Source organism: Austrofundulus limnaeus, unplaced genomic scaffold (genome assembly GCF_001266775.1).
Source record: "Austrofundulus limnaeus strain Quisiro unplaced genomic scaffold, Austrofundulus_limnaeus-1.0 Scaffold6, whole genome shotgun sequence".
NCBI lineage: Eukaryota > Metazoa > Chordata > Actinopteri > Cyprinodontiformes > Rivulidae > Austrofundulus > Austrofundulus limnaeus.
In genome coordinates, this window is record NW_013952408.1 from 3,332,431 (window position 1) to 3,358,100 (window position 25,670).

Consider the following 25,670-nt stretch of genomic DNA (forward strand, 5'->3'; position numbering starts at 1 on the left):
CTTTGGGGGGACAGGGGGGAGTGGTGAAAGAAGGGAGGGCAGCTCAGCTAAAAACCTCCCTGAAATCTGTGGGTTCTCTGTTTTCTGGGCAGCGTTGCTGCCAAGTTTCACATCTGTTTGACACCAGGCGCTGTGGTACTGCAGTCTGGGGCTGTCTGTCCTGATTCACGTCTCTTCGCTCTCCAGTTTGTTGCAAGAAACTAGACAACTGCTGGAGCGCCGTCTCTGAAGAGATCCTCGCAAACCGTCTTTCTCAATGAAGGTTACAGAAGAAGTCAACTAAAGACAAAGGAAGCACATGTCTTACTGTCCCATTATCATTTTTTTTATTCCACTATGATAATGTAACTTTTAACAGAAGTTCCGTGAGGCTCTCAGACCTAGCTTGCTCTCTTCTGTGCTCACTCTGTTTGTGTTTGAGCATCAGCCAAGACAGCTAAGGCTGCTCCAGAGACCTTAAAGTCTGTTGGGAGGCAGGACATTCCAACAGCATAACTCATTCTTTACACCATCTCTGCTCCCATTAGTTAATTATATGCAGGTGTTTTTCTTTCTCAGTAATTTTTTTGTTGGAGATCTAATAAAATGTAGCCATAAGAGCAAAAAGCCAGAAAGGCGTTGAAAAGAAAAAGAAAAAGGGGAAAAAAAAGGGAAGGGGGAGACTGTGTGGAGGAAGTGGCTGAATGTGCTGTGTGAAGCAAATTATTGCCCCCATGTAGATTCATCAGTTCTCCCTGCTGGATTAAGGAAGGGCCTTTCTAATGAAGTTCGCCCCGTCAAAATGAAGGGACTAATTCTGATTTAGCTGAGGTAATGAACTTCCCCTCTCCTAGTGAGAGCAGCGCCATGGGGTGAGGAAAGAGGGGTGGCTGCGTGAGGGAGGATGGGGCGGGCGAGCTGGAGTGGCAGCAAGAAGGAGACGGAGGCAGGTCGAAGACAAGACAGCAGAGAGACGTGGAAGGAGGACAGATAAAGCTAGGAGGCACAGCAAAAGCAATGGGAGAAGAAGAAGAAAAAAATTATGCAAAACGGCTGTCTCGTATTTGCTGAGATGTATTAAATTTCCAGCGCGGGTGCCTGTGTTATATAAAATTATGTTAATGTCTTGTGGCCCRCTGCGAGTGGCGGCTTGCTGGTCCTGAGCATGCGTGGCTGGCCGCTACACGGAGCGCACTCAGTGGGACTCAGCTTTTCTATTAAGGAAAACCTCTAGACACCTGATGATGAATTCTCTCTCACCAAATGTTCCTCCTTTTTGTGTCGAAAATATGAGCGCTTTTCTAAATGACTTTGGAGAGCCTGGCGTGGCGCTTGGCGGCCTGCATCTAGCGGGGGGGAGGAAGGGGTGGGGGTCCCTTTGCAGCAGGCTAAGGGAGTCAATTAAGGCGAGCGCTGATAATTATAAGCCGGCAGAACGCACGGGCTGGCTAATTGTACGGTGTTCCACGCCGCGAGCCCAGCCAAGGGGCCTCTCCTCGACTCTCTYCTTCCTTGCTCTTTTGTGTGGACCACAAACCCCTCCGAGCTTCATACCTCGGTCTGACAGTGCCACGGCAAGGCTAGTGAAAAAAAGTGAAGAAAAGAAGACCAGGCATGTGCTCATAATTAACTTTTTACATTCAGTCCACTCACTCTTTGGAGACCTGAAAGAAGGTCTGGTCTATATTCACACTTCATTCCTTTTTTTCTGCTTTTTATGCTCACCAGAAAGTTATACTGTGCATTTTTTTGTTTGTCTTTCTTTAAATGCTCTCATAACACTCATCYGGGCTCAAAAAAGTCAGGGCATGGTCATTTGACTTTTGTTTCCTAGAATAGGCCCAACAGTTTCGAATAGACATGTATGGCGTAAATTAGAGCGTTTTAGTGTGGAGTTGTGGTTTCGTGGCTGCAGGGGGTCCAGGATTCCATGCAATCCATCTCAGCAGCCTGCACAGTTTGTCCCCAATGGACCTCCGTACCTGCCTGCAGCTGCTGCGCCTACACATCGTTCGTTAGCATGTGTTTGCCTCTCACCTTTGTTGTGGATTTCTCCCTTTTTCCGTTTTTTTTAACCATTCTTTTCCCTCTGCGACCAATACGCTGTTCATTTGACCACGTTTTAGCCATTGAGAGGGTTTAGCTGTAAGAATAGAAGCAGTAAGTGCAGCACTGTAACTCGTCCCGAAACACCAGATTTATCTGGCATTAGCAACTCCATCTTTTGGCCAAAAAGTTCAGAGCTCTCCCACGTCAACAACTGCTTGTGTAAAAATTTGAAATGGCAACAAAAGCTCTACCAAAATAATGCCAAAATGTGAGAAACTTCAGCAGCAGTAAAGCTTTGGTRGTATTTTCATCAATATTAAACTGCTATTTGATGAAATCATAGCAAATGTGAGTCATGAAGGCTTTCCTGTGTTTAGCGATGCACTATTCTTACAGAATGGTGTACACACAAACACTCGTACTTCTGCCGTATCATCTCCTCTTTCCTCTGCCCTCCTGCGTGTGATGTGGAAATCAATCCCATGCCATCTTGAAGAAGGTTTCTATTCCTACAACAGACAACAGAAAAAACAGGGCATGTCACTTTTTTGTAAAACAAGTCCAAAAGAGAAGACCATTCATTTTACAGAGATTTGGTTTGTAAGAAAGCCAGTCTTTGTTAAAGCTTWGTTTTATCGTGATGCAAAAATGCATTGTTCAGTTTATTTATTTATTTTTTATATAATGCACAGGAAGTCATTTTTTAATTTTTAATTATTTTCTGTCTTCCCCTCACATCTCAAGTCAGAAGAGATGAGGAAAAGAATTGAACATGTGCTACTAAGKGTTGGATTCATTTGTCAGTTTTGTCTCAAACTTTTGTCATAGCTCTAGTGGTTCACAGCTTACCAATTAATTTTACCTGRAAATCTAAAATATAACAAAATAACTCTGGCTTTCCTTTGATCARGTCAAAAATTAAAGCTTTTATACAAGAGGTAAAGTTGGGAAAGGATGATGACTTTAAAAAATGATAAAAGCAGCATATAGAGGAAAAATCAAAATTAGCATCATGTGTTGCAAAAAAGAACATTAAAATCATTTAAAAATGCTATAATTTGTGGTTTAATTCAGTTGCAAAACAGGGTTGTAGTGCTTTTCTATGACTCACTAGTCTATTTTTATTTATTTAAAATCTGATTTTCCCCCTTTTTTGTCTTTACACTTTATTTAAGTTTGTGTCTATCTGCTTAACTGTGCACATGTCTCTGTATACAATTCKGAAAAACAGCTTTTCATCTGTTTGCTGCACACAAAATATATTCCTTACCGTAATTTTTTTCCTCTGGGTTTTGCAATAAAAAACAAAAAAGAGGAAAAAAAAGAAGAAAATTTGCTGTTTGTTTACGGTACAGTGAAAGTGTCCTCATGATTTTCTCCCTCATGTTTTGTGGGCTCCAAAAGGTGTTCTAGTTGGCTAAACCCTTTGTAACATTTATTCAAGCGTTACGCATGTTTATCTCAACACAAAAACCTGTCACCTCGGTGCCTCTACCTCTGGTCCAGTAGCCAGGGGAGCTGTGAAGCGGTTAATGTAGGCACCGAGCGTCTGATCCAAGCAGGAGCCCGGTCCTGCTCTGATTAGCACCTCGGACCAGCTCGCCGTGCATCAGAGCTGACATTGTCTCAGAGTGGCGTTCTCCCAGAATCCTTTGCTCGTGCTGTGCGAGGGCGTCACCTCCGCTGACATGTCACGACTTAACTATTCTGTCTTGGAAACACTCCAAAGTTTCAAACACTAACATGAGAGATCTGCAACCATCAAATGCTCTTTTATTCCTACATCTTTTTTTTCCTTTCTTTCCTGCTTTGGTGGTTCTCCGGTGTCTTTGATTTTATTATCTCGCACACAACCACATTTCCCTGACTTTTTGTATGACACAATAACGGAGATTTTGCAACGCCACGATTAAGTCCTATACTTCATTTTCAACATTTTGCACTTGATTCACTCTGTCCTTCTTAAACTGTGGAGGCAGGAAATACATATTAGTAATGCTCCCCCCCAGGCGCCCGTTCTCCAATCAGCTTAGGTCCAGGGGGAGTCCATTCCCGTGCGCTCCCAACGATCACCTTCCTACCCCCATGCGCTGCATTCTCCGGTCCTTAATGGGCCTCATAGTACTTCTGAAATGAGCTTGTGCCTTATGAGCAGTGCTTCTACCTCAAGAGAGCGCACCGCACGGAGGTGGAGTCAATTTGTATTCACCCATAATTCCCTGGGCCTTAATCACTCAGATTTTTTCCCCCATTATCTGTTAATGGATAGTTCCCGTGGAGAAAAGACGAAGTAAACCCACCTACTGTTTACAGGCCTGAAGCTGTCTGTTCTGCTGCCATCCAGCATCTTGTAGTTGGTCTTATAGGAACATGCCGGGGAGCTCCATATCTCCCAGGTTTATTAACACATAACTCCAACATCAGACTGAGAAATCTGAGTCAGATGTTAGAACAAAGACGTTCATAAACGTGCTCAATCCACACTGGTGTTCCTTTATTTTATTTTATTTTATACCTGGCATCTTGTAGGACCGTTAGTTTAAAAAGAAGACAAGCGTCGATTGCTGTTTCTGCTCTGTCGTCGCTTTTCAAAAACACAGCCCATTTCCAGCGGACTAAATATTCTCAATTTGTTCTCCCACTTGGTTGCTCATTACTCTCGGCCAAAGAAGTTCTCAGATTGATGTCCTTAATATCATCGACGCAAGCGACCGGGGTCCCTCTAATAGTGAGCTTCAGAGAACCATTCACTATGCCCCAGAGAGGAGTGGAAATCTAAGTATCAGATTTTTCTTGTGCAAAACTAAGCGCTCCAATTCAAACTGCTCCTCAGAAGAATTGTATAAGTAGAGTGAGGGGCGACGGTGGCGTTGGAACAGAATAGGCTGAGGGAGGTTTTTTTTTTAATTAAGAAATGCCCTGCGTCATACTTAATTATACGCTATTATCTCAAATTAAACTTGGCTTCAGTTACTTTAGTTTCACTTTGTTACTCGCAGCCATGTGATGGCTCGACTTTTCCAAAACACATTTTAAACTCAGCCCAGCTCTGACAGAATCCGGTAAACTGAGGGTGGGGTTTACTAAACTACACAAGGCAGACCTTGCTAGTCGCTGCATCCCGAACAACCTTCAACCACACATGAACTTGAGCCTGGATACAAAAAAAAAAAAAAAACCCCTCATTTTTTAAAAAAAAAAAAGTAAACAGCACTGAGAAATAAAGACCATTCTTTGAGAAAGTAGTTTTCTTCTCTCCCTCTCCTGTCCTCCACATGGGAGAGATATTAGGCGTTTGTGTTTTAAGGAGCTGTGAAATACATAAACCATGAGCCACAGGAACGCGAGGCCCTGTGGATATGCAGATGGGCTTACTTTGCTGGTGTCAGGGATGCTTAGAGGGAGCAGACTCAGGAGCAGTTCTCATCTAAAGGATTTTCTTAGGAGTGCAGAGGGACGAGGTGGCGGCGGAGGAGAAACACTCGGGAGACTTGGAAAAACTGAGTGGGAGGAGGGAGAGATGAGGATAGAGAGTGAGCTGACAGTCCCCCGTGGCCCTGTAACTATATCCAGAGTCTGCGCCATGCTTGGAGAGGGGTGGGGGGGTGGGGGGGCCACGTAGGGCCGTGCTGATTGGGCGGCCATGGAGAAAGGGCTGGGGGAGCAACAGGAAGTGACCTCAGCCCAATGAGGCAGCTATAGGGGTGAGAAAGCTGACTTCCTCCCCTGGCTCTCGCTAAGAACCAGGCTGCCAGCTTGATTCAGGCCCCTAAACTAAAATAAAGGCTGCGAGTGAAATGTTGTCTATTCTGTCAATCTTGATTTTTAGCATCAAGAACTAAACCTGAYCTAATCCCACGAGAATAATACCASAAAATCATGTGACATGATTCTAATAGCAACCATCAGTTGCAGGACAAATATATATTTTAGGTTAACATTAGGGGTGCAACGATACAGAAAAGTCAYGATTTGGTTCGGTTCRATACTTTAGTYTCACGGTTYRATATTTTTTCGATACAAATAACAGAAATTTCMATGCCCTTTTTAACTTGTAATTTATTAAGAACATTTGTKTAACCTCAAAAGTAYCATTTTAAAATTRAATTTCAACTTAAATTTWGCTGAAACAGCAAGTTYCYCARTGGMTCTGTGCTCRAAAATACAGCCTAGATAGAATAGTCGAACACAGATCCTGTGATACTTCAACACAGAGCATCTTCAGAAGACAAGTTCATMAAATAAWTTTTAAAAATCTGTATTGTTTGATACAAGTGTGTACAGAACCTAAAGCACTGTATTGAACAGTTCGATACRGGTACGTGTATTGTTGCACCGCTAGTTAACTTGAAAGAGAGTCTGAGCCAGGGCAAGAGGAGAATGTAGAYGACTAAACTGTAGTTGGACATTATTGTCTTTTGCAAAAACTGTGWCGTAATAGTTTAGCGGACGTCGCAGAAAAAAGAGAAAAATGAACGGGTTAAAAAATACGACCCAAACAGAATATAAAGATACCAAGTGAGACTAAATTTAAATTGTCTGCCCACCTGGAAACTTCAGTACACAACAAAATGCATTTAACAGCTAAAAAAGTGGATTTTGCATCATAAGTCCCCTTGATTTTAATAATAGTATCATGAAATGGTTGAAGATCTTCAAATAGAGTTACAAAACACCCGGCATATCTTTAAAAGGCGAATCGTTCTGACTTTATGGTTCCCATCGCTACCGATGCACCTGCTTACCAACGTAAACACACACATCCCCTCACGCAAGGTCAGTCAGGCAGGTGCAGAGTTATCTGCATAATGAAGCAGGCCAGGTCTCCGAAGGGACAAACGTGGTGCACTGGGGGTCAAACGAGGGGTGCGCATATGGCGGAGGAACAGATCTCTGACACGCTGCAGCTAGCTTGACCTCATAGCGCACCTCTCACTCAGATAAGGAAACCAAACAGCGATCAAAGAGGACGGCGGTCCACTTGCACGGCCTTGTGGACGCCCCCCCCCCCCTTCTCTTTTCCCGATACCTGGCAGTGCTACACTCAGATGCACATGTAGGGTAAAGAGTAGCTCATCTGTCAAATGCACAACAACACCCCACTCCCTTCACTCTGAGCAGCTTTGATCGGCTTTTACCTTTTGGAAGACAGTCATGCAGAAACATTGGCTGTGAGCTTGTGATGATAAACTGCTTATGTCCTGTATTTATGTAGCGAACCCTTTTGTGCGATAGTCACTTTTAAGCTACAGGTTTAGAGATTTAAGGTTGTGGGGGGGACTGTCAAATGTGTTAAAGTGATGTTCAGTATGTATGCTCTCCCACTGTTTCTTTTGGCACTGCAGGACATGTTTTCATTCCCTTCTTTTCCTGGCGTATTAGAGGTCATTGGGTTGTAGTTGTCACTACAATTCAACATCAGTTTGTAGGTGCAGAAGCTGAGAAACTACCTGTTTTTTATGATATCAGTTTCAGTCTGAGGGAAAAAAATGGAAAAGTTCTGTGTAACAAAATACTTCAGTATTGATGCAAATAAGAATAGACAAATATAATGCTGTGTAGATGTATATAAGAGGAAACATATGTTCAGCAAAAGGATCCAAAATATAAAAAATGACAAGCCTCTTACATTTAATTCTACTGTTTTCTTGTTTTCCACTGATTTGTTTTTGCCAGATTTGCCCTAAAGCACCTGCAATAAACCTTCTGCTTGGACTTGGCTGTGCACAGCTTTTCAGCTAGATTGCGTAGACATGCTTCTGGTACCCAGGGCCTGTGTGGTGGGCACTGGGCTGTGGAGACCTGGGGATAAACCCTGTACGAGTCCCTGAAGYACATCCACCCCACCCCCCACACTCATCATCAGGAGTTTGATAGCTCGCAGTCTGGCCCCGTGGCAGAGAGTAAAGGCCTTTTATTGACACGCTGGAGATGGGTACTTTTCTAAAAGTCTGAATCAGCAGGTTTGCTGTGCATGCAAAGGGCACTGCAGGTCCATAGTTGGGACTTTTGTTGACGTTATCAGTGGCCATTAATAAATATGTGTGGATTTATGTGCCAGTAAATTAAATGAATGCATTAAAGTTTATGTTCTAAAGGAAAAGCAAAAGTTATTAAAGTTGCAGATTCTAAAAATAATGATTTGTTTTTATTTTTATTATTATTATTATTCAAGTTTATTATAACAATGACGTTCAAAATGTTCCTCATTGGCGCAATTAGGACCCCGGCTGGTCATCCAATTTATGCCTGATGGGAGCAGCTCACACGTTGTATAATTTCCCGTTTGATTCATGAAAATCACAGACAGGAGTCTTTGCCGTAAAATTGTGAAATTTGAATTTCATGTGAAGACGGGGAGGGTGAAAAAAAGAAAAAGAAAAAAGTGGGGGTGAGGCAGAGTTAGACCTTTGCTGCACCTCGGCCATTCACGCTCTGTTTATTTTTCCCTCTCATGTTTTTTTTTTCTGTGTTTGTGTTGTTTCTCCTCTGCAGAGGAAGGACTGAACCATGAATGCAAGCTCTGTAGTCAGTCGTTCGACTCACCGGCAAAGCTTCAATGCCACCTGATTGAGCACAGCTTTGAGGGCATGGGAGGAACCTTCAAGTGTCCGGTCTGCTTTACAGGTTTGTACTCGGCTCCGCTGTGAGTTGGTGAAACTGGTGAAATAACAAAGAAAACATTTTTGTAGACTTTTTCAACGGAGCGCCCAGAATCTTTGAGTTACACCAGGCAGATGGCTTCTAAATGAGTTTGGAAAGGTCAAGAAGAAAAAAAAGAAGAAGAAGCTGATCACAGTTTGTTGCATGTGGCTTTTTTTGTTTCGTCAAATTGCCTCCAAATCAAGGCCAAAGAAGTGTCATGAGGTGAGGGGGGGGAGAAAGAGGTGGTGGGGGTGGAAGATGGTGTGAGCTGAGGGGAGATGGGGGATGGAGGATTGTGGAAAGAAAGGGAGATGTGCTAATTGTGGATGGCAGTGGTGCTGATAGCTGTAATGATCTCATCTGTCTCTGTGCGTGGAGGTGGAAGGACCGGACTCCTCCGGAGAGAATAGCGCCCTCCTTCAGTGTCAACAGGGTTAACTATCTCTATAATGAAATCTGCAAAGTCGTTAACTTCGGCTCTTCACTCTTTCTCCCTTCTCAGCTCTTTACTCCTTCTAACACTTTTTGGGTCCAGCTCCCACCCCCCGAACTTCCTGCACGCACAGCCCTCCCCAACATCCACCCGTTGCATTTAAAAAAAAACAATTTCTCCTTTTTCTGTTTGTTACATCAATTAACATCATTAGCTCACGTTTTGCTTTGTGTTTGTTTTTCTTCTCTTCATCCACCTCCATTCACATCTCCTTATTCACTCTCCTTTCTCTCCGCTCCCCTCCCTCTACTCTACATGTCTGCCTTTGCCTTATCTCTCTTTTAGAAGAAGCCTATTGATATTTCCCCACCACCACCAGCACCCCGAGCCTCCCTCTCCCTCCACCCCTCACAGGGGTGCGGGCATTTAATATACAGAGCATGCCTCCTTCATCTGAGCCTTCATTTTCCACCGCTGTCTTTGACAGACAGGTCCCCCACCCCCCACCCCCCTCCACACACTCCCTCTGCGTCCATATCGATCACGGCGCATGAGAGAGAAAGGGAGAGAGAGAGATGGAGGGATGCTGGGAGGGAGACAGGGAGGAGGGAGAGACAGAGTGCACCCTCAGGACAGCGGTCGCAGAGGCAGGCAGACAGCTGGGCGAAGGCCTGTGGTGGAGGAGAGGAGAGAACGGACTGAAAGGCCTCCCTCTGTTGGGGATGCAGGGGACACGCAGACTAATCTGAAGTCAGCGCGCTCGAAGGAAACAGAGCAATTGAGAGATTGGCTRACAGCTGTCCTTGAATATATTTATTTGGGCTGAGTCTGAAGTACAGACGCGAGAAGACATTTACCCCCCAATTTAGCTAATTTAACACTGACTTAGGATTTGTTGGCAAACAAAATACGTGCAGAAAAGTTATTTTTGCCTTCAGCTATAAAAGGTGGGAAATCATGTTCCTGCCTTTGTCTACGTGTGAACGTCTGGCTTCATTTATCTGTCTATTTAGCGAAACATCTCATGAACCCCCCGAATTTTAATGAAACTCCTAGAATAAACGTCTACAAACAGCCTTGAAGCCTGTTTTTATCCTGGGCCATAAGAACGCCTGTAAATCCTGAAAAGCATTAAAATTAATTGAGTGTTTTTGTATTTTGTATGCTTGTGCTTTACATCACCTTTATGCATGACTGTTTAGTGATTTAGAGTCAAGCCGATTCTTACTCAAGTTTTTAGCCATATCTCAGTCAACTTTACAGATACTTTGCTTTTATTTTATGTGGTACTAGCTGAGAGTCATCCTTGTCTTATACTCTGAGCAGTAACAGGCTGTGCCAAATTTGTTATTAGAACCTTGGTGTGCAAAGCTGCAGGCAGTCTGCACTCTTTTAAGGAATGGTCCTTTCATTGTTGTTGTTTGTAAAGTTGATTATATATGGCAGTCATCTTGAATCAAATCTGACCATCTGTCTGTCTGTCTGTCTGTCTGTCTGTCTGTCTGTCTGTCTGTCTGTCTGTCTGTCTGTCTGTCTGTCTGTCTGTCTATTTTTGAATTTTAAAGTTGTAGAAATTTTATTTGGAACTTTAGAACGGAGAAAATCAAGATAGCTAAAATTTACAAATTTATTATATAAAATGTTAAGTTGGACACAGAAGTCCCAAAATGTAACAAAAGCTAATTCCCTTAAAGTAAAATCTTATTGTATATTTAAAACCTATTGTTTCGATATAACCAAGAACAATCCTAGCTAGGTTTAAGCCAATTAAGACCACATTTCTGCAAGATCTTTGCCAAATTTACCTGCAAAACTTTTCAAGTTTTAAGAAGACTGAACATATAATAACATAAATAAAGACAATCTCTATACAGAATCAATGCTGAATAGTTTATATGTATTTTTTGTTATGTTCTGTATGCTGTGAGGAAGTAAACTGATGGGTATTTAACTAGTTTTTAAACTGTTTTCATGCTGGTAATAGTGAAACATATCATCATTTCAACATTTTTTTATGTAACATCTAAATATGTTGAGATGATATTATCACATGTGGAAAAAAATACTGTTTTTGAATTGAATTTGTGTCTTCAATAGAAATAAATTYACAACTATCTTTCAAATGCATTAATACTGTCTCGACACTCAGCTCTATTTGAGCCACGACAGAACCGTGCATGCTCTGTGTTTAAAAAAAACATGATTTTCACTGWTTTGAAGGATGCCTTTTATCGATGTAATGAGTCTGAACATAAAAGCAGGACTTTGATCAAACTAGGTGGCGCCAGGGTGGTAGAGTGTGCTCATTTAACAAGGTTACCCTTTGTTTTAAAAAGACCATTCCCCCTCAATGCACATGTTTCAGTTTGATCCGTCCCCTTGTGACCCAAAACGCAGTGGGGGGCCGAGAGTGATTGTCATTCATTTACACACCTGATTATCCTCAATCTATGCTTAGAGTGATGGTTGAGAGGACAGATTATTCTGGGGAAATTTAAAAATACAAACTGACTGGAGAAAAGTGCGGGGAGCAAAAAATAAGTTACAGGCAGTAGACGAGGACAGACGAAATAGAGGAGAAAAGGAGACGAAAAACTTAAAGGAAGCCGAGAAGGTTGCAACTGGCAAGTTTGGATGTGAGATGAAAGGAGGGAAGTGGAGGAGGAAAAGAGAGCTGTGTAGGGGAGGGAGGGTAAATGGAGAGAGGTCCATAAGCCCCTGGATGATGAGAGAAATGCTGACTCTCCCAGGACAGATTTGACAGGTTTCAGAAGTGGGGGAGCCTGCAGCTAGAAGTGTCTGCCTGCACCCTTAGGAGCTGTAGGGAGGGCTGGTGTGGAAATTGTGATTGGGAATATGTGCTTAAGACAAACAAAACAGAAGAAAGTGTGCCTGATGAAAGTCCTGCGTGTGCCTCATGTCATCACACGACGAACAAACTTTAAAAAAAACTCCAGGATGCACTGCTTTCAAAAGCCACACGACTTTGACAAATGCAATAGTTTAATTAGTTTATTGCTCGGTTTCTGCACATATTCTGCTTGTACGCGATGATGTCATTACGACAACTTGCACGCGATGATTAAAATAAAGAGGAAGTGGACAAAGCTTTAACTTCAAATTGCCTCRTATCCACTCACACAGTCATTTTGTTTGTTTTGCCTCAGAACACGGAGGCTCTGAACCCTCAGATTAGGCAGAAGCAAACACATGTAGGCCAGAAGAATAAATAAATGAAAAAGGAGGAAGTGGGGTGGGGGTTAGAAAAGGATAAACTTATTTTCCTCCCTGCACAAACAGCTTAGTATTGGTGCAGTGCAGCCTGCAGAGAGCACCACCCTGCCAAAATAAAGATGAGCTGGGGCCTGTAGTAAAGGAGACGTCTGCCACGGGCAGCCCCTGAGATCTAATCAGAGGGCTTAATATCCCCCACAGCGAGGAGACCTTGGCCCCTCAGCCCCCTCAGCCCTGACACCCCCCGACGCCCAGCCCGGCTCAGCTCTCTGTTTGGCTCGGCTCTGCTCCGACTCCACGGCCAACAAACTCCACAAAGTTCTCTCTCCGTCTCCCCACCACCACCTCACGTTCTCTGCAGGGAGGGACACAATGGCCAGCCACTGATCCTGTTTGGACGTGGTTTTGGATTATTTCTTGCCTGTTTCTCTATGTCCTCGTTCTAACCCTCCAGGAAGACATGCCTCTGTTTCTCCACTGAATAGGCAATGCAGTTGCATATTTTATATGTGACTCATRCTGCCAAATGCCAATACAATGTCCCTCCATAGTCCGTGCCTGCTTATCCCTTTATTACACGTTTCATGCTCATTTGAAAAACAACCACGAAGACAATGAAAAAGTAACAGCTCTGGATTTAATTAAACGCGTGCCACACTAAATCTGAACAAACGCCTTTAATCATCCTTAACAAACATAAATTTAACCTAAGCCCTTAACAGGATGATTTAGATATTTTAAAGTGGGGTCCTGGGGAAAGGTTATAAGAATTAATATTTTATATGTTGATAGCTTGTTATGTGGTCTCTGGATTGAAGAGCTAACGGCTTGTCAGCAGCAGTGGGACCAAGGCCTAAGTGGACTGCTGCCACTTTAAAACTAGCTGTGTTTACATGGATATAAGAAATCAGAATAGATATTCTGATCTGATTCAGGTTGATTGGAATAAATTYGTAATCTGAATGAGAGGGGTGGTTTATGCTGATTGATAATCCGAACGGCGTGCATGTAAACACATATTCTGGTCATGTTATTCTGGTTGTGGAAAACTGACCTGACTGCGCATGGTCGCCCTGTGTCCACCAGACRTATTTCTGCCTGGCTAGATGCTAATATGTCAGGGGAGCAAAAGTGGTTGGTTAGCGATACAACCTTAGAAACTTTGGAAGAGCTCAAAGTTATCGAACRTCTTGACGGTCGAAAGTGTAGGAACGAGGAGTGCATCTCCACCGTTATTAAAATTTGGCGCAGGTCCATTCAGGATGTTTGYTTRTGTTCATCACGGAAGTAGAACTTCCTCTCCTGTGTTTTTTTAGGGAAAGTTTACAACTCTGTGCATGTCAATACTTCTGTTCTGAATAAAAACATTGTTAATGTAAACGCTGTCGGTTGTTGAAAGATCAAGATGCAGACGTTTGAGGAGCCACGTTCAGGATTCAAACATGATCATTGAATAATAAAGAAATTTATTGGGCTTAGGTTATATACTGATTTTAATTACATTACACATGGTATATAGTCTTATGATAGAACTGTAAAGATTGTTAAATGTGACTGTTTTGCTTAACTTGATGATTTTATATAAATAGATACATGCCTGAAAACAAATTCAACACATAACTGAACTTTTAAATCTTCATTAGGCTAGATTATGATGTCTGGGGGCGTGGCTTTGAGCAGCTCTAGGCAGAGCCCTATAGAATCTGGCTCTAGGGACCCCTCACTGATGATGTAATCAAATAGGCGGAGCCATGCGGWGGCCTATGTTAAATTCAATGCGCTTCCTTGTTTTGGGTCTGAACACTTGGTCATTTAACCAGTCTACAGCAGAGCACACAGGTTTTGTATGATTCCTATTTATTAATCTTTTCCATGCATTGGTACATTCTCCGTATGGTTCAAGCACATAACTGGTAAAYGAACAACGCATGACAATATTTTCTTTCACTAAAATGAGATACCACAACTAAACAGAAACAATAAGGACAAGCTGCAGCAGTGGATCTTAAGATGAACATAGAAAACAACAGAGTTCATGGGTGGGTGATTACTGAATGCAGGATAGGTGATTCCATATAGCTGACAGGAGGGAATGCAGCTGAAAACAAGGATCAATGAGGTAAATCAAACAAAAAAAAATCCAAAATACAATGAAAACACAAGATTAGTCATCAGTCTTCAGCTCACCAATCCAGTCAGAATTAAACTAATAATTTTAAAAAATAATCTTGCAAAATCACAGGTCTATAAAGTACTTGAAAAAAACAAGTAAAAGTAATTATACCTTATAAGAAATTAATCAGGTAAAAATTAATTTCATTAAAAAAAAGTTTAAGTCATAAAACTGATCACCATTATCAGGGAAGTACAAGTAAAAGTACTTTGACAAAGTCTGATAAATGAAGTGTTAAATTTACATAACCAAGATATGTCACCTGGTTCCACAAATCCGAGTTGGGTAAATATTTAGCAATTTACACTTCTGCTTTTAAAGAAAATATGTAAGTTGCTCAAATGGTTAAGTAAATTGTAGCACTTCATAAACAATTGCATAAACAACTCATTTCATGAGTTCAGGACATATTTGAAATTATAGTGTGTGTGTAAGTCGTTAAATTTTGAAGTAAAGAAGTAAAAGTATCATAATGTTTTGAATGTAACGAAACAAAAGTAAAAGTTACGATTTAAAGAAATACTTGGTAAAATCCTCAGAAAAATTCTTTAAGTACTGTAGCAAAGTAAATGTACTTTATTACTATACACCTCTGGAAAAGGTAAGATATTAATTGTGTATACTTTTCTACGAAGATGTGAACTATCATTTCAAATACCTTTAAAAATGACCTCTATAAATTCAGAGGCTCTTTTCCCATTGGTCTCRCAGAATACTTAAATGTGTCATTAAAGCAGTTTAAGTCACCTTTCACTTTATTCTTGCATTGAGCTATATTTGATAAAGGCATAGCTCATTAAATGTACCCATAATTGGAGCAGAACTGCATGCTTACAGCAAGTAACAGCTAACTTGACATCTCAGTTATGTTTGGCCCTATTGTACAGTATTTGAAGGCCCCCCAAGTCTCAAATCCATTTTTATTTTTGCTGTATTGACTTTTTCAGCTTCCAGCCAAAGACATAATGAAGGCTTCCTGCAGCTGCTGTGACCTGCTTCTGTACCGTATATGCAGACAAAACACAGCTGAAGGAAAAGACTATTGTTTATCAGTACATTTTGGCTTCCGAAGCGCGTATTCCCCGCAAAGAAAATTGTCATAGTTTCCGGAGCAAAATGTAGGCATGAATGTGTACGATGACTGAGGTCTTAACCTGGAGAAACGTTTTATCGCCAGCCGTAAAAAAAAAAAAAACAGCCGTGCCTCTGCAATTTTGTTTATCTCTGTGCGGCCGTGGTCATCACTCTCAGAAATGGACCRTGGAGTTGTTGTTTGTTCATTAGCGTAGGTTTGTTCATTTCTGGTTAACACTGCTGCCGTGTTCCAGAGACAGCTGTCACCCGGGCATTAGCAGTCTGACAGCGTTCCCCGCAGTGTGTCTGCCATGGATCTAAACTTTTATTTCCCAGGTCAGCAGTGTGACATTCAGTGAAGCTGAATGTTTCTTGACTCTACACAGCTCAATAATTAATAATCGCTCTCCCAGGTGAGCTCAAATTGGAACACGTTAAAGTTGTAGCCCCCCGCCGAACGGAACTCCAGCGACCCTAAAGCCTTTAACATCCCCCAACCTCACCTTTTTTTTTGTACTTGTTTGTTTTTGGTGGCTGTGCTTTTCTTTTCCCACCGCCTTGTGGCCCTCAGCGTACACATTAGACAAAGTTATTCTGAGCTGTAAAAGAAATTTAAATGAAGCAATCCCCCCACCCCCTTCCCCCTTGTGCTAACTTTTCCAGAGCATCTAGACCTTTGAGATTAGACAGCCATCCTTAAAGCGCAAGGGTCCAGGATAACAAACGGTGCGTTTGAAGTGCTCCTCGGAGAGTGCACCAGCACAGGCGCCACATGCACGACACTCCCAGGGCATACAGTTGCAGCCCACTTAGCTTTTCGGTGCGGACTATGGCTCAATTAAAGCACAAACTATATGTTTTTAGCTCCAACGTGTTGTGTGTTTATGTGATGGCGAGTGGAGTCTGCATGCATAAGTAGTGCAACACCATGAATATTTATACTGTCAATATAATTAGCGATGTAGACTAATGGAGGCCATGTTTTGCACTTGAAGCCATGCCAGTTTTTGTGGTTGTTTATTTCCTGGCTTGTTGTCCCCACTGCAGCACTAAATAAAGAGCATGAATATTCCCAAAACATTATGCATTTGCTTACTCTATATTGTGATTGTTGTTAAAATTTAAATTGTTCTAGGTTTGTATATATTTAACTCATAATAAATCCCTTTTTTAGCGTATTGACAGTGCCAYCATTTGTTTTGGAGTAATTTTCCTTACCATTTGATAGAATTAATAGTCTGCTTAATGCACCTTATTTTCCACTTAGATTGAGCAGCAGCGTGAAATAAAGATTTAAAATCCCTATTAATATTTATGCATCTTTTCTTCTCCCTTTTTTCCTCTGTATGTGAGCAGTGTTTGTCCAGGCCAACAAGCTCCAGCAGCACATTTTCTCTGCCCACGGACAGGAGGACAAGATCTACGACTGCTCGCAGTGCCCGCAGAAGTTCTTCTTCCAGACAGARTTACAGGTGAGTCTCAGGGACGGAGCGTGTGCAAGCGCCGCCGCTGGTTGCGCGCGACAACGCAACAAACACGAACGGCTCACCGCTCGCCGGCTATCCCCTCCATCCTGGCAGGGATGAGCGACTCAGAAGGAATTATTTCAGTCCGTTTCCAAAAACTCATTTGTGATGTGCAGATCTGATTTGATTTGCTTATTAGACCAGCAGAGCACTAAAATATCTGGAATTAGAGGATTAGCGGAATGCTCATTTTTGAAGAGGTAATTACATGCAGAGCAGAGACAAAAACACAGTTGAGTCAATATGCCTGCATCTCCTCTCCTAATCGCAAAGGAGGCCTCGTGGCTAAATATGAGCTCCGTCCTCCGGGAGACCATATCTGCCCTTCAACAAAGTTAGCAGTTGGACTTATGAACTTGCAACGTTAGAGAGATAATCCATTTTCTAGCAATCTTTTTGCTCTGGTCCTTGGAGAAGCGGGCAAAAATGAAACAGACCTTATTATATTATTTCACTGTGGTGGTGTTTTCAAGCAGCTCTGTTTTGTTTGGGGGATTCACGATCGTACACATGGCACACTTCTCATATCTAGATCCTTTTCTATTACTTCTCAAAACCGAATCACCAAAATATGAGTTCTCGACAATTGCTGTGTTTGACCTTATCATGAAAATTACTTTTAATTTACCCTAAAAGGATGGTTCAGATGGTTCTATAACTGCGATTGTGCAAAAAAAAGTTTATGAGCAATTGCCTTACTTGTAGTTCTTTGATTGGCCTCAGTTTGAAGAATTGTCTAAATTTAATTGAACTGATGAGCTTATGGCTAGACTGAGTAAGACCAGGACCAAAGTGAGTCGTTTCTGTTAGAAAACAATTCCAACATACTGAACATGGGTTGATGATAAACTTTTACACTGTTGTCAGTTTCACAAAAAATGTTATTTACATTAAATTCTATGCCTTATTGCACTTCTAGGTGCAGCCTGAGTCACTTCTGGCTGGAATATAATAATAGTTTTTGCTAGAATAATATAGTATAGTGAATTGAATGTAAAAGCCCTGTCACACTTTAAAGGGCCAATATTATGTGTTTCTAAGGCATGTATTTAAATACTATACCATAATAAAGTATCTATATATTTAAATACTATACCATAATAAAGTATCTATATATTTAAATACTATACCATAATAAAGTATCTATGTCACATTCAGTTGTTATTAAAATGCTGTTTTTAAGTTTAAATAGAAAATAAACTTATCCTCTCATCACTTCCTCTTCTAAACGCCTTGAAATTGGCCTCTGTCTCTTTAAGAACCACCTTCCGCTTCTGTCCCGCCCATTTCAGCGCAGGGGTGGGGTGTTCGCGTGCACGCTATGATGCAGTTTACTTGGCATCTGAAAATACATTTCCTCGAAGGTATTTTGAATCTGAAAAGAACTTGACTGAGTGGGAAGTAGTGTTGGGAGCTCAGCAGACAGTTTCAGTTTCACTTTCAGTTTCACCCGTTGTTTGCTTTGTTACTGCCGAGAGCCTGCAGGAGTCATGGACGGGGTGTGTGGGGTGTGGGGTGGGAAGGTGTGCTCCGTGATGAGGAAGCTCGGCTTGGAGACACAGCCCAGAGGCGGAGATGATCCCAACCAGTCATTTTTGCTCCTCTGCCTGGCTGCCTCAGGACACTACAGGATTTCTCAAACATGCATGAAAGAGTCAAAGTAAGACTTTGGGCATGTTTTTGATGAGAGGATAACATTGTAACATGATATAAAACTCAAAAAAGTTTATTTTACATGATATAGCCCCTTTAAAGTTTTAGACAACTTATGCCAACTTATGAAAAATTTGTCCAATACTGAAGATATCTACAATGAAGATGAAAATCAAATCATGGATGTCTCTTTTGGATGTCTACATATTGTATGATGTATAATGTTTAGATTGACTATATTATGACTATATAAAGGTTCACAAGTCAGCATAAGTTGTGTAAAACTTTACAGTGACAGGGCATTAAAAGTTTACAAAATGAAATTTTCACAAACTACCATATTAGATTGGTGCAATTTCAAAATGGTCTGCTTTCCACAGACTAGCTAGTTTCTTGTCAATCAAGTCAAAACTAATCTGTATTTCCCAAATTGTGGCCAGTTAAAAATTTATCTACAACAGGTGAGATAATAGTTGTTTGTGCCCTTTCCACCGAACCCCTGTTCAAAAGAACTGAACTACCCCTCCAATTTGCCAAAATAAGCAAACAGACTAATCCTCTTTTTACGTCTGCCTAAAATCGTCAATGTGCAGTTGTGTGTGTTAGCAGGTAGCCAGAGGAAGCATCCATTGATCAGCTCTGATTTTCATATTGAAATTCAGGTTGTAAACACAGATGTGTGTGTGTGTCTGCCAGGAGGAAGGTGAATGCGATCATTATCCGCTGGTCGTTCGAACACCACTAACATGAATAAAACAAGTCCTAATCCACCGACATGCAGCTCCTCTGCAAAGAAGATTATATAAAAAGCCTCGGCAACAACCCTCCGTATACAAACTACAGATGCAGATACTTTTCATTTATATTAGCCCCCACCTTTGTGTGCGTGCGCGCGCGTGTGTCATGTTTTCATTTCTCATTGGTACAAGTGTTTTCTATATAGCAAATGTTGCAGGAGGTACCTGTAAACAATCTCAAATAACCTGGGGATGTTTGCCTACTTCTCCCCCCACCCCTTCTTTTCTTTATGTTTGACATTTTCTGGAATGAAGTGATCTCCACCTCCCGGAGGTGATGTTTCATGCATGATTATATTGTTTTAGTGTGTGTGAAGAGACGAGCGGAGAACATGAAAGACCTATGGCACTCTGTTGTGAAACAGGGTGTTATGAAAGGAGAGCAAGAATGAGCTCGGGGGATAAGACAATCATTATCCTCAACCTGTTTCGTGCTCTAAAGACAGTCCCACGTGAATACATGATGGCGTGTTCTCAAGCACATATGACACGCATATACATGCATGTACTCTTTCGTTATAATGGAGGTTAAGGGGTTTTTTTTATTTTATTTTTGCCCAATAGTTTTGAATGTACTTGCCTTTTTTTCCACCCATGGTGAAAACTTTGGTTGCTAGCTTGTTTTTTTTTATCGTTGGCTGCCATTTCCCAACTTTCACTCTTCAAAATGTCTGCCTGACACAGGGCGCTCGTTTGTCAGTCTGTCTGAACAAGAGCTGTCTTCCAGCAGAGAGCTCCTTCTCTCTGCTTCGTCTTGAGTTTGGAGTTTCTCCCCGCGTTTCTTTGTGACTCTCCGGTCCACTCGCTGCCTGCGTGGGCTCCTCATCCCTCACAGTATTTGGAGGGGTCAAAGGGCCAGAGCAAGCCGGGAGAGGGGAGCAGCAAGAGGGAGAGCTGCCACGGCAGGTAAAGGGAAGCAGGAAAGATATTTTATTAATTTGCTGCTGAGATCCTGAAACAGACCAAAGGCTGTGACAGGTATCCACCACATCCTCCTCCACCGCCTCCACCCCCGTGAACTCTACCCTGCGAGGGGCTAGCCAATTTTCGCCAGCCTGTCGAGATGGATGATGGGAGAGCATCCGTCTAATCAGCCCTCTCAGGACCCCCCGCCCAGCCGCCCCCCTCAGACCATCCAGATTGACTGACTCCTGGGCCTGCGTGCCCCAGAATCCAGATTCCAGAGGAGAATAATCTCTCTTGCTCTCTTTCTCTTTTTCATCTATTTCTCCTTCCCACCTTTTTTATTTTTATATTTTTCCTTACTTAGACAAGAAACTGGGAGTGAAATGCACAGAACACTGCTTTCCTTGAAACCCTCCGGAGGACTCCCCTCTACTGTCACACATTCAGCCTTTACCTTCCCTCCGCCCCGTTAAAATGTGGAGTAAAGTGTAGATATTTCATGAGGTGCTGATATGGAGGGCGACTGGGCTGGTTGTGCTGTCTCTCTCTAACCCTTGATTACTGCCCACACCAGGAGTGGTTAGCTCAAGTTTTACTACATAAACCTTATCCTTTCATTACAGCTGTCCAAAAAAATGTTCCAAAGATTTATGTCAACTTGTTCTAAAAATAAAAAAATAACTTTTTTTTTCTTTCTGTGTCAGCTTCAGACAGAGTAATGTTTCACACTTGCTCAAAGAAGTCAGTTTAAGACAATGGTGCTCGGCTGGATTAATTAGCCAGATTCATTAACTGATGGATGCACGGTATTAGCCAAAGCTTTAATCTGACATTTCTCTGAGTGCAGCTCACTCATGTGTGCGTGGAGACGTTCACACACGCAGGTTTTAGCTCCAGTGTTGCAGTTACTGCATGGAGAGTTGCGATCAGAGGATTCTCTCCCAATGATTCCTCCAAAGACGAGACGAGACTGAAGTTGGACAGCGGCGAGGATGACACTTTATGAACCAACGCTCCTGTTACGCCTGTGTTTTATTGTATCCCCTCCCCCCATCTTCAAATTTCACTGCATTCTTGGAAGTGACACGAGATTGTAAGTCATGTGTTGAGTCTTGCTGTGATCGACGTAGGAGGGGAAGGACTGGGGTGCCGTATGACTTCTCCCTCTCCTCAGACGCCCGCAGGACACATACCTTAATTGGAGTGTCTTCTTTTTTCTTTTTTTTTAAAGGGATTCCTTCAAAGACAATCCAAAGCTCCCTGGCCTTAATGAGTGCTGAAAGTGACAAGAGCACATCTGCATCATGTTCTACTTCCCCTCACAAATGAGATTCTCCTCTCCCTGTGTGATAGCCATTATTGCCAAGCTGTGACCAATTCCACTGTTTTAATTAAGCATATTTATAGGCTTCACGGTCACCAGGTCAGCATAAACAGCTATGTTTGTCATAATGTCTGTCCCAGGAAGAAAACTGGGGGGGAAAAAGTGAGATGGATACGCTGAGAGAGAAAGAAAAACACAAGGAGTGCAGCCTTTATGCGTTGTAATGCATCAAATTACTTTTGCTGATTCTTCAAATGATGACTTCAAGAAATGACATTTTAGACATTTCCCCCCTCTTTTTTTCCAAAGGCATTCTTCATTATAACACAGGAGACCTAATTCCCCAGAACCTTTTGTCTGTCTTATTTTTTTTAATATTTTTTATATATTTAAAGTATGCCCCCTGAAAATGCCCTAACTGCCCCGAGTCCCAAATGTGTCACACAAAAGCAAAGCTTCATGCGTTTGTCCCCAAGTGGCTCTCAAACACCAAATTTTCTCTGAATGTCTTGATCTGCCAAGTGTGACAGCTCTTCACACATTTGAAAGTGGCAAATATATATTTATACTCCCTTTTATATGACAACTTGTTTTCTTCTTCATCACCTCGGGTTCTTAGAATTCTGGCACCGTTTCAAAAAGCCGCACGACAAAATAAAACAGCGGTGAATTACGACAAAAAATATAAAGAAAAAAAACAATAGTGCTGGCTTGAGAGGCGCCATCATTAATATTTAAGTTTATTTATAATTACATACAACACGGTTCCCATACTGTAAATGGGCACAAATACACCCTTAGATCCCAAGTGATGTATCACAATTGTTGTGTTCTAGTTTTGTAGGTGGATCAGAATTAGACAGCATGACAGACCTAATGATCCTGGGAGGATTTTCTCTTTCTAAGCGTGTGCGTATATCAGACTATGTTTGTGGGTTTACGTTTGTGTGCGTGCTCTATGTATTTGTCTTTGTCTCCATCTCTCTCAGGGTCTGATATGTGCATGCAAACACAATGTCTGGAGGGAGACATGACAAAAACTCCCAGAAGCCTTTGAGCTTCTTCTTCTTCTTCTTTCTTTCCTCTGTTGTACCATTGGGGAAAGTTAAATCCAAACAAAAGAGAAGATGCTTGGTGAACGGCACTGGAATCCATCTTCCTCAAACACATTTTTTTCTTTTTTTTTTTTTTACTTTTCTTAGTTGACTTTTTCAACAACTTTGATAAGCCCAATTTTTGTGGCGCTTTGCAGGAAACTCGCTGCAGCTTTAATTTCCCCTCTGTAGTGAGTTGATTTTCAAGAGTGAGCTGTCCAGCTGATGCTAACAAAATGTAGCAGAGGGCAGAATAAACATTAGGACAATTATTCCTCCTGGAAGTCTGTGTTCAGAAATAATAAAAACTTGTCGATTTTGAAAAAGATCATGTCCAACGGCACCAATTTTCCTTCTTTGTTAGAGGTAAAATGGTCCAGATCAGCTCTTGGTTTCTCGCAGAAGAATGGAAACACCCATTTTATCCCACAAACAAATCTCTGCGTTTTGTATTGTGGCGCGTCTCCTGCAGCAGCAGTTGAAAGGCAGGGGCGCACTCAGTAATATCCCTATTCAAAGTCTGTCCCTGACTGAAGTGGTTAAATGTGAAAGTAATTGTGTTTTGTTTCTGGGACTGACACGCGGAACCCCACGGACCCCATCTCCCTCCCAGTGACAGGCAGAGATCCTCCCCCCTCGCTCTGTCTAATTAGAGGATGTAGCCCAGGGCTCGTGTCCCAGGAAGACCCATCCCCCTCCCAAGATGGTTCCCCTAAGAAAGCCCTTAATTGGGTTCTTTAGTCATAGTCTTCATTTTGGCTGGAAAGGCGTTTGCGTGCTGCTCTCACCTCAAAATACAGTTTGTATCGCTCTCTTGTGTTTTTTTCTCCCCCCACCCCCTTGCTGGCCTTCTCTCCATCTCTGCTCCTCTTTCCCTCTCCCCTTCTCCCACTCTCTCCTCACTTAATGAGGCCCCATAATAACACAGCAGTTGTGCAGTTGTTTTGCTACCTCAGTCAAACAGCGGGATCACTGCATCGTGTGTTTCTAGTACCATTCACTTGTCTACTTAGACAGGGTAATGAGTATCATTTGGAGGTACAAAGCGCCGGCCCACAAAAAAAATGGTGGCCTGTCATCTCTGGTTACACCTTTAAAAAGCATTTGCTTGGGTTTGGTTAGATGTCTAATCAAAGTATTGCAAACATGGCCGATTCGCAATGTCAGTGTGAATACAGGGAGTACAAAGGAATCCACTGCCATTGTCGTCTCCTCGCCTCACTTTGTGCTGCTACAGTTTGACCATCACTCCCCGGGCACCTCACTTCAAACAAGACTGTCTGTTACCAAGGAGACCGGGCTGATTGTTGTACAACAGTGTTTTGGGTCAGCCCTCCCCGTGGCCTGATAAGTGATGACTGTGGAGAATGCCAACTTGTGCTTTCTTTATATATTTCTTTATTTGTTTATTTATTTATTTGATGGAGTTACTCATTGGTCAAACCAGGCACCGGTAATCCTGGCCTGAGGTGAAAGCGAGGAAGGATTACTCCCTCCGTGGACCGGTCAGCTGTGGGGAAAACACAAAGGGAACACCGGGTCAATACTGGACCAAGTTCAACACACCATTAAAGATCGAGACAAAATGCATTGCTCTTCTGTTTGCACCTTTTCCCTTTTTTTAACCTTTCAATCAAGACAAAAACATAATTACTGTATTTATTCAAGTATAATACGTAAAATTAAATCCTTAAAATCACCCATAAAGTTGGGGGGTAGTATTATACTCGGATAAATATTTTTACTTATGTATTTTAACTGAAAAATCGGCTTCATTCACAAAATGCCTGAGTCTGGAAATCACGTTGTGAAAAGCAGTTGAAACTAGCTTACCTCTGACACTCCTTCGTGCTTCAGAGTGAGATAGTAACAGATCCAGGCAAGCGACGTGATGTGAAAAAAAGTGGTGGAAGTATTCCTGCACCTTAGTAATGATAACGAACTAATGACATTAGCATGTGACCGAGCCGCTCCTCAAACAACAACAAACATGTTTGCCTGTAATGGCTGCCGTCTACCAGTGTTCTGAAAAAGTTTGTATCCCTGAAAAACCATTTCCCCACCAGAGGGGGTGCTAGCGAGTAGGAAGTAATCTGCTTTTCCCCCACAARAYKRYCCAAATCTCATGTGAAGTCTCTGACTTTTGTGTTGGCGCATCCTGGTGGACAATGTGTAAAATGCCAGAATTCATTTGATGCTGCTACAGCTGATATATACTGTATTTGTTTTCAAAATACCTTTTAGAACATATGTTGTTAAAATAAAATAAACATTCCAATGATCATTTTACTGATATGTATAACGACTGCAAAGGCTGAAAAATCTTGAAGTCTGTATGAAATTGGAGGTAGTTTGAGGATTAATTTTTTTATGCTTTTTAAGCTCAAAAAAGGGGGGTCGTATTATACATGAGATCGTATTATACACAAATAAATACGGTAAGTCTGAATTTGAATAATTTTCCTCAGCTTAAAACCAACCTCTTGTAGGCCTAAAAGAACCCAGGTACTTTGTTTTAGTAGCATTTAGCAACATTCTCTCATGCTTTAATTAAAATCTGGAGTGATGACTAAAGATGTGCACAGGTCTCAGCGGTTTCGTGCCCACTCCCCATGCTCCAGTGGCTGCTACGTACGTTAAGTTCATGTCAGCCATGCACAGCTTTTAATCAAAGCCTGAAGGGGGATGTTTACACTTTCGACTGATCTTCACATTTAGAATCAGAGCTTTGAGTCTGAAATATGTGGTCTTTCAAAAAAAAGCTTTCTTTAACAGGGAGTCTT

General features: G+C 42.0%; 1 protein-coding gene and 1 long non-coding RNA gene across 3 annotated transcripts in view; one reads left to right on the forward strand and one right to left on the reverse strand.

Annotated features, from left to right (window-relative positions):
• Positions 1 to 25,670, forward strand: part of znf521 (zinc finger protein 521) — a 99,333-nt gene that overhangs the window by 69,313 nt on the left and 4,350 nt on the right. For both annotated transcript variants that reach the window (XM_014030721.1, XM_014030729.1), the window contains 2 exons: positions 8,524 to 8,655; positions 16,944 to 17,059. In XM_014030721.1, the coding sequence (XP_013886175.1) occupies positions 8,524 to 8,655; positions 16,944 to 17,059 (248 nt within the window). The remainder of the gene's footprint in view (positions 1 to 8,523; positions 8,656 to 16,943; positions 17,060 to 25,670) is intronic.
• Positions 20,100 to 24,761, reverse strand: LOC106534221 (uncharacterized). Its single transcript, XR_001312329.1, has 2 exons — positions 24,721 to 24,761; positions 20,100 to 24,397 (listed from the first exon to the last, which is right to left on the reverse strand). It is a non-coding gene; the product is annotated as an uncharacterized LOC106534221 (long non-coding RNA).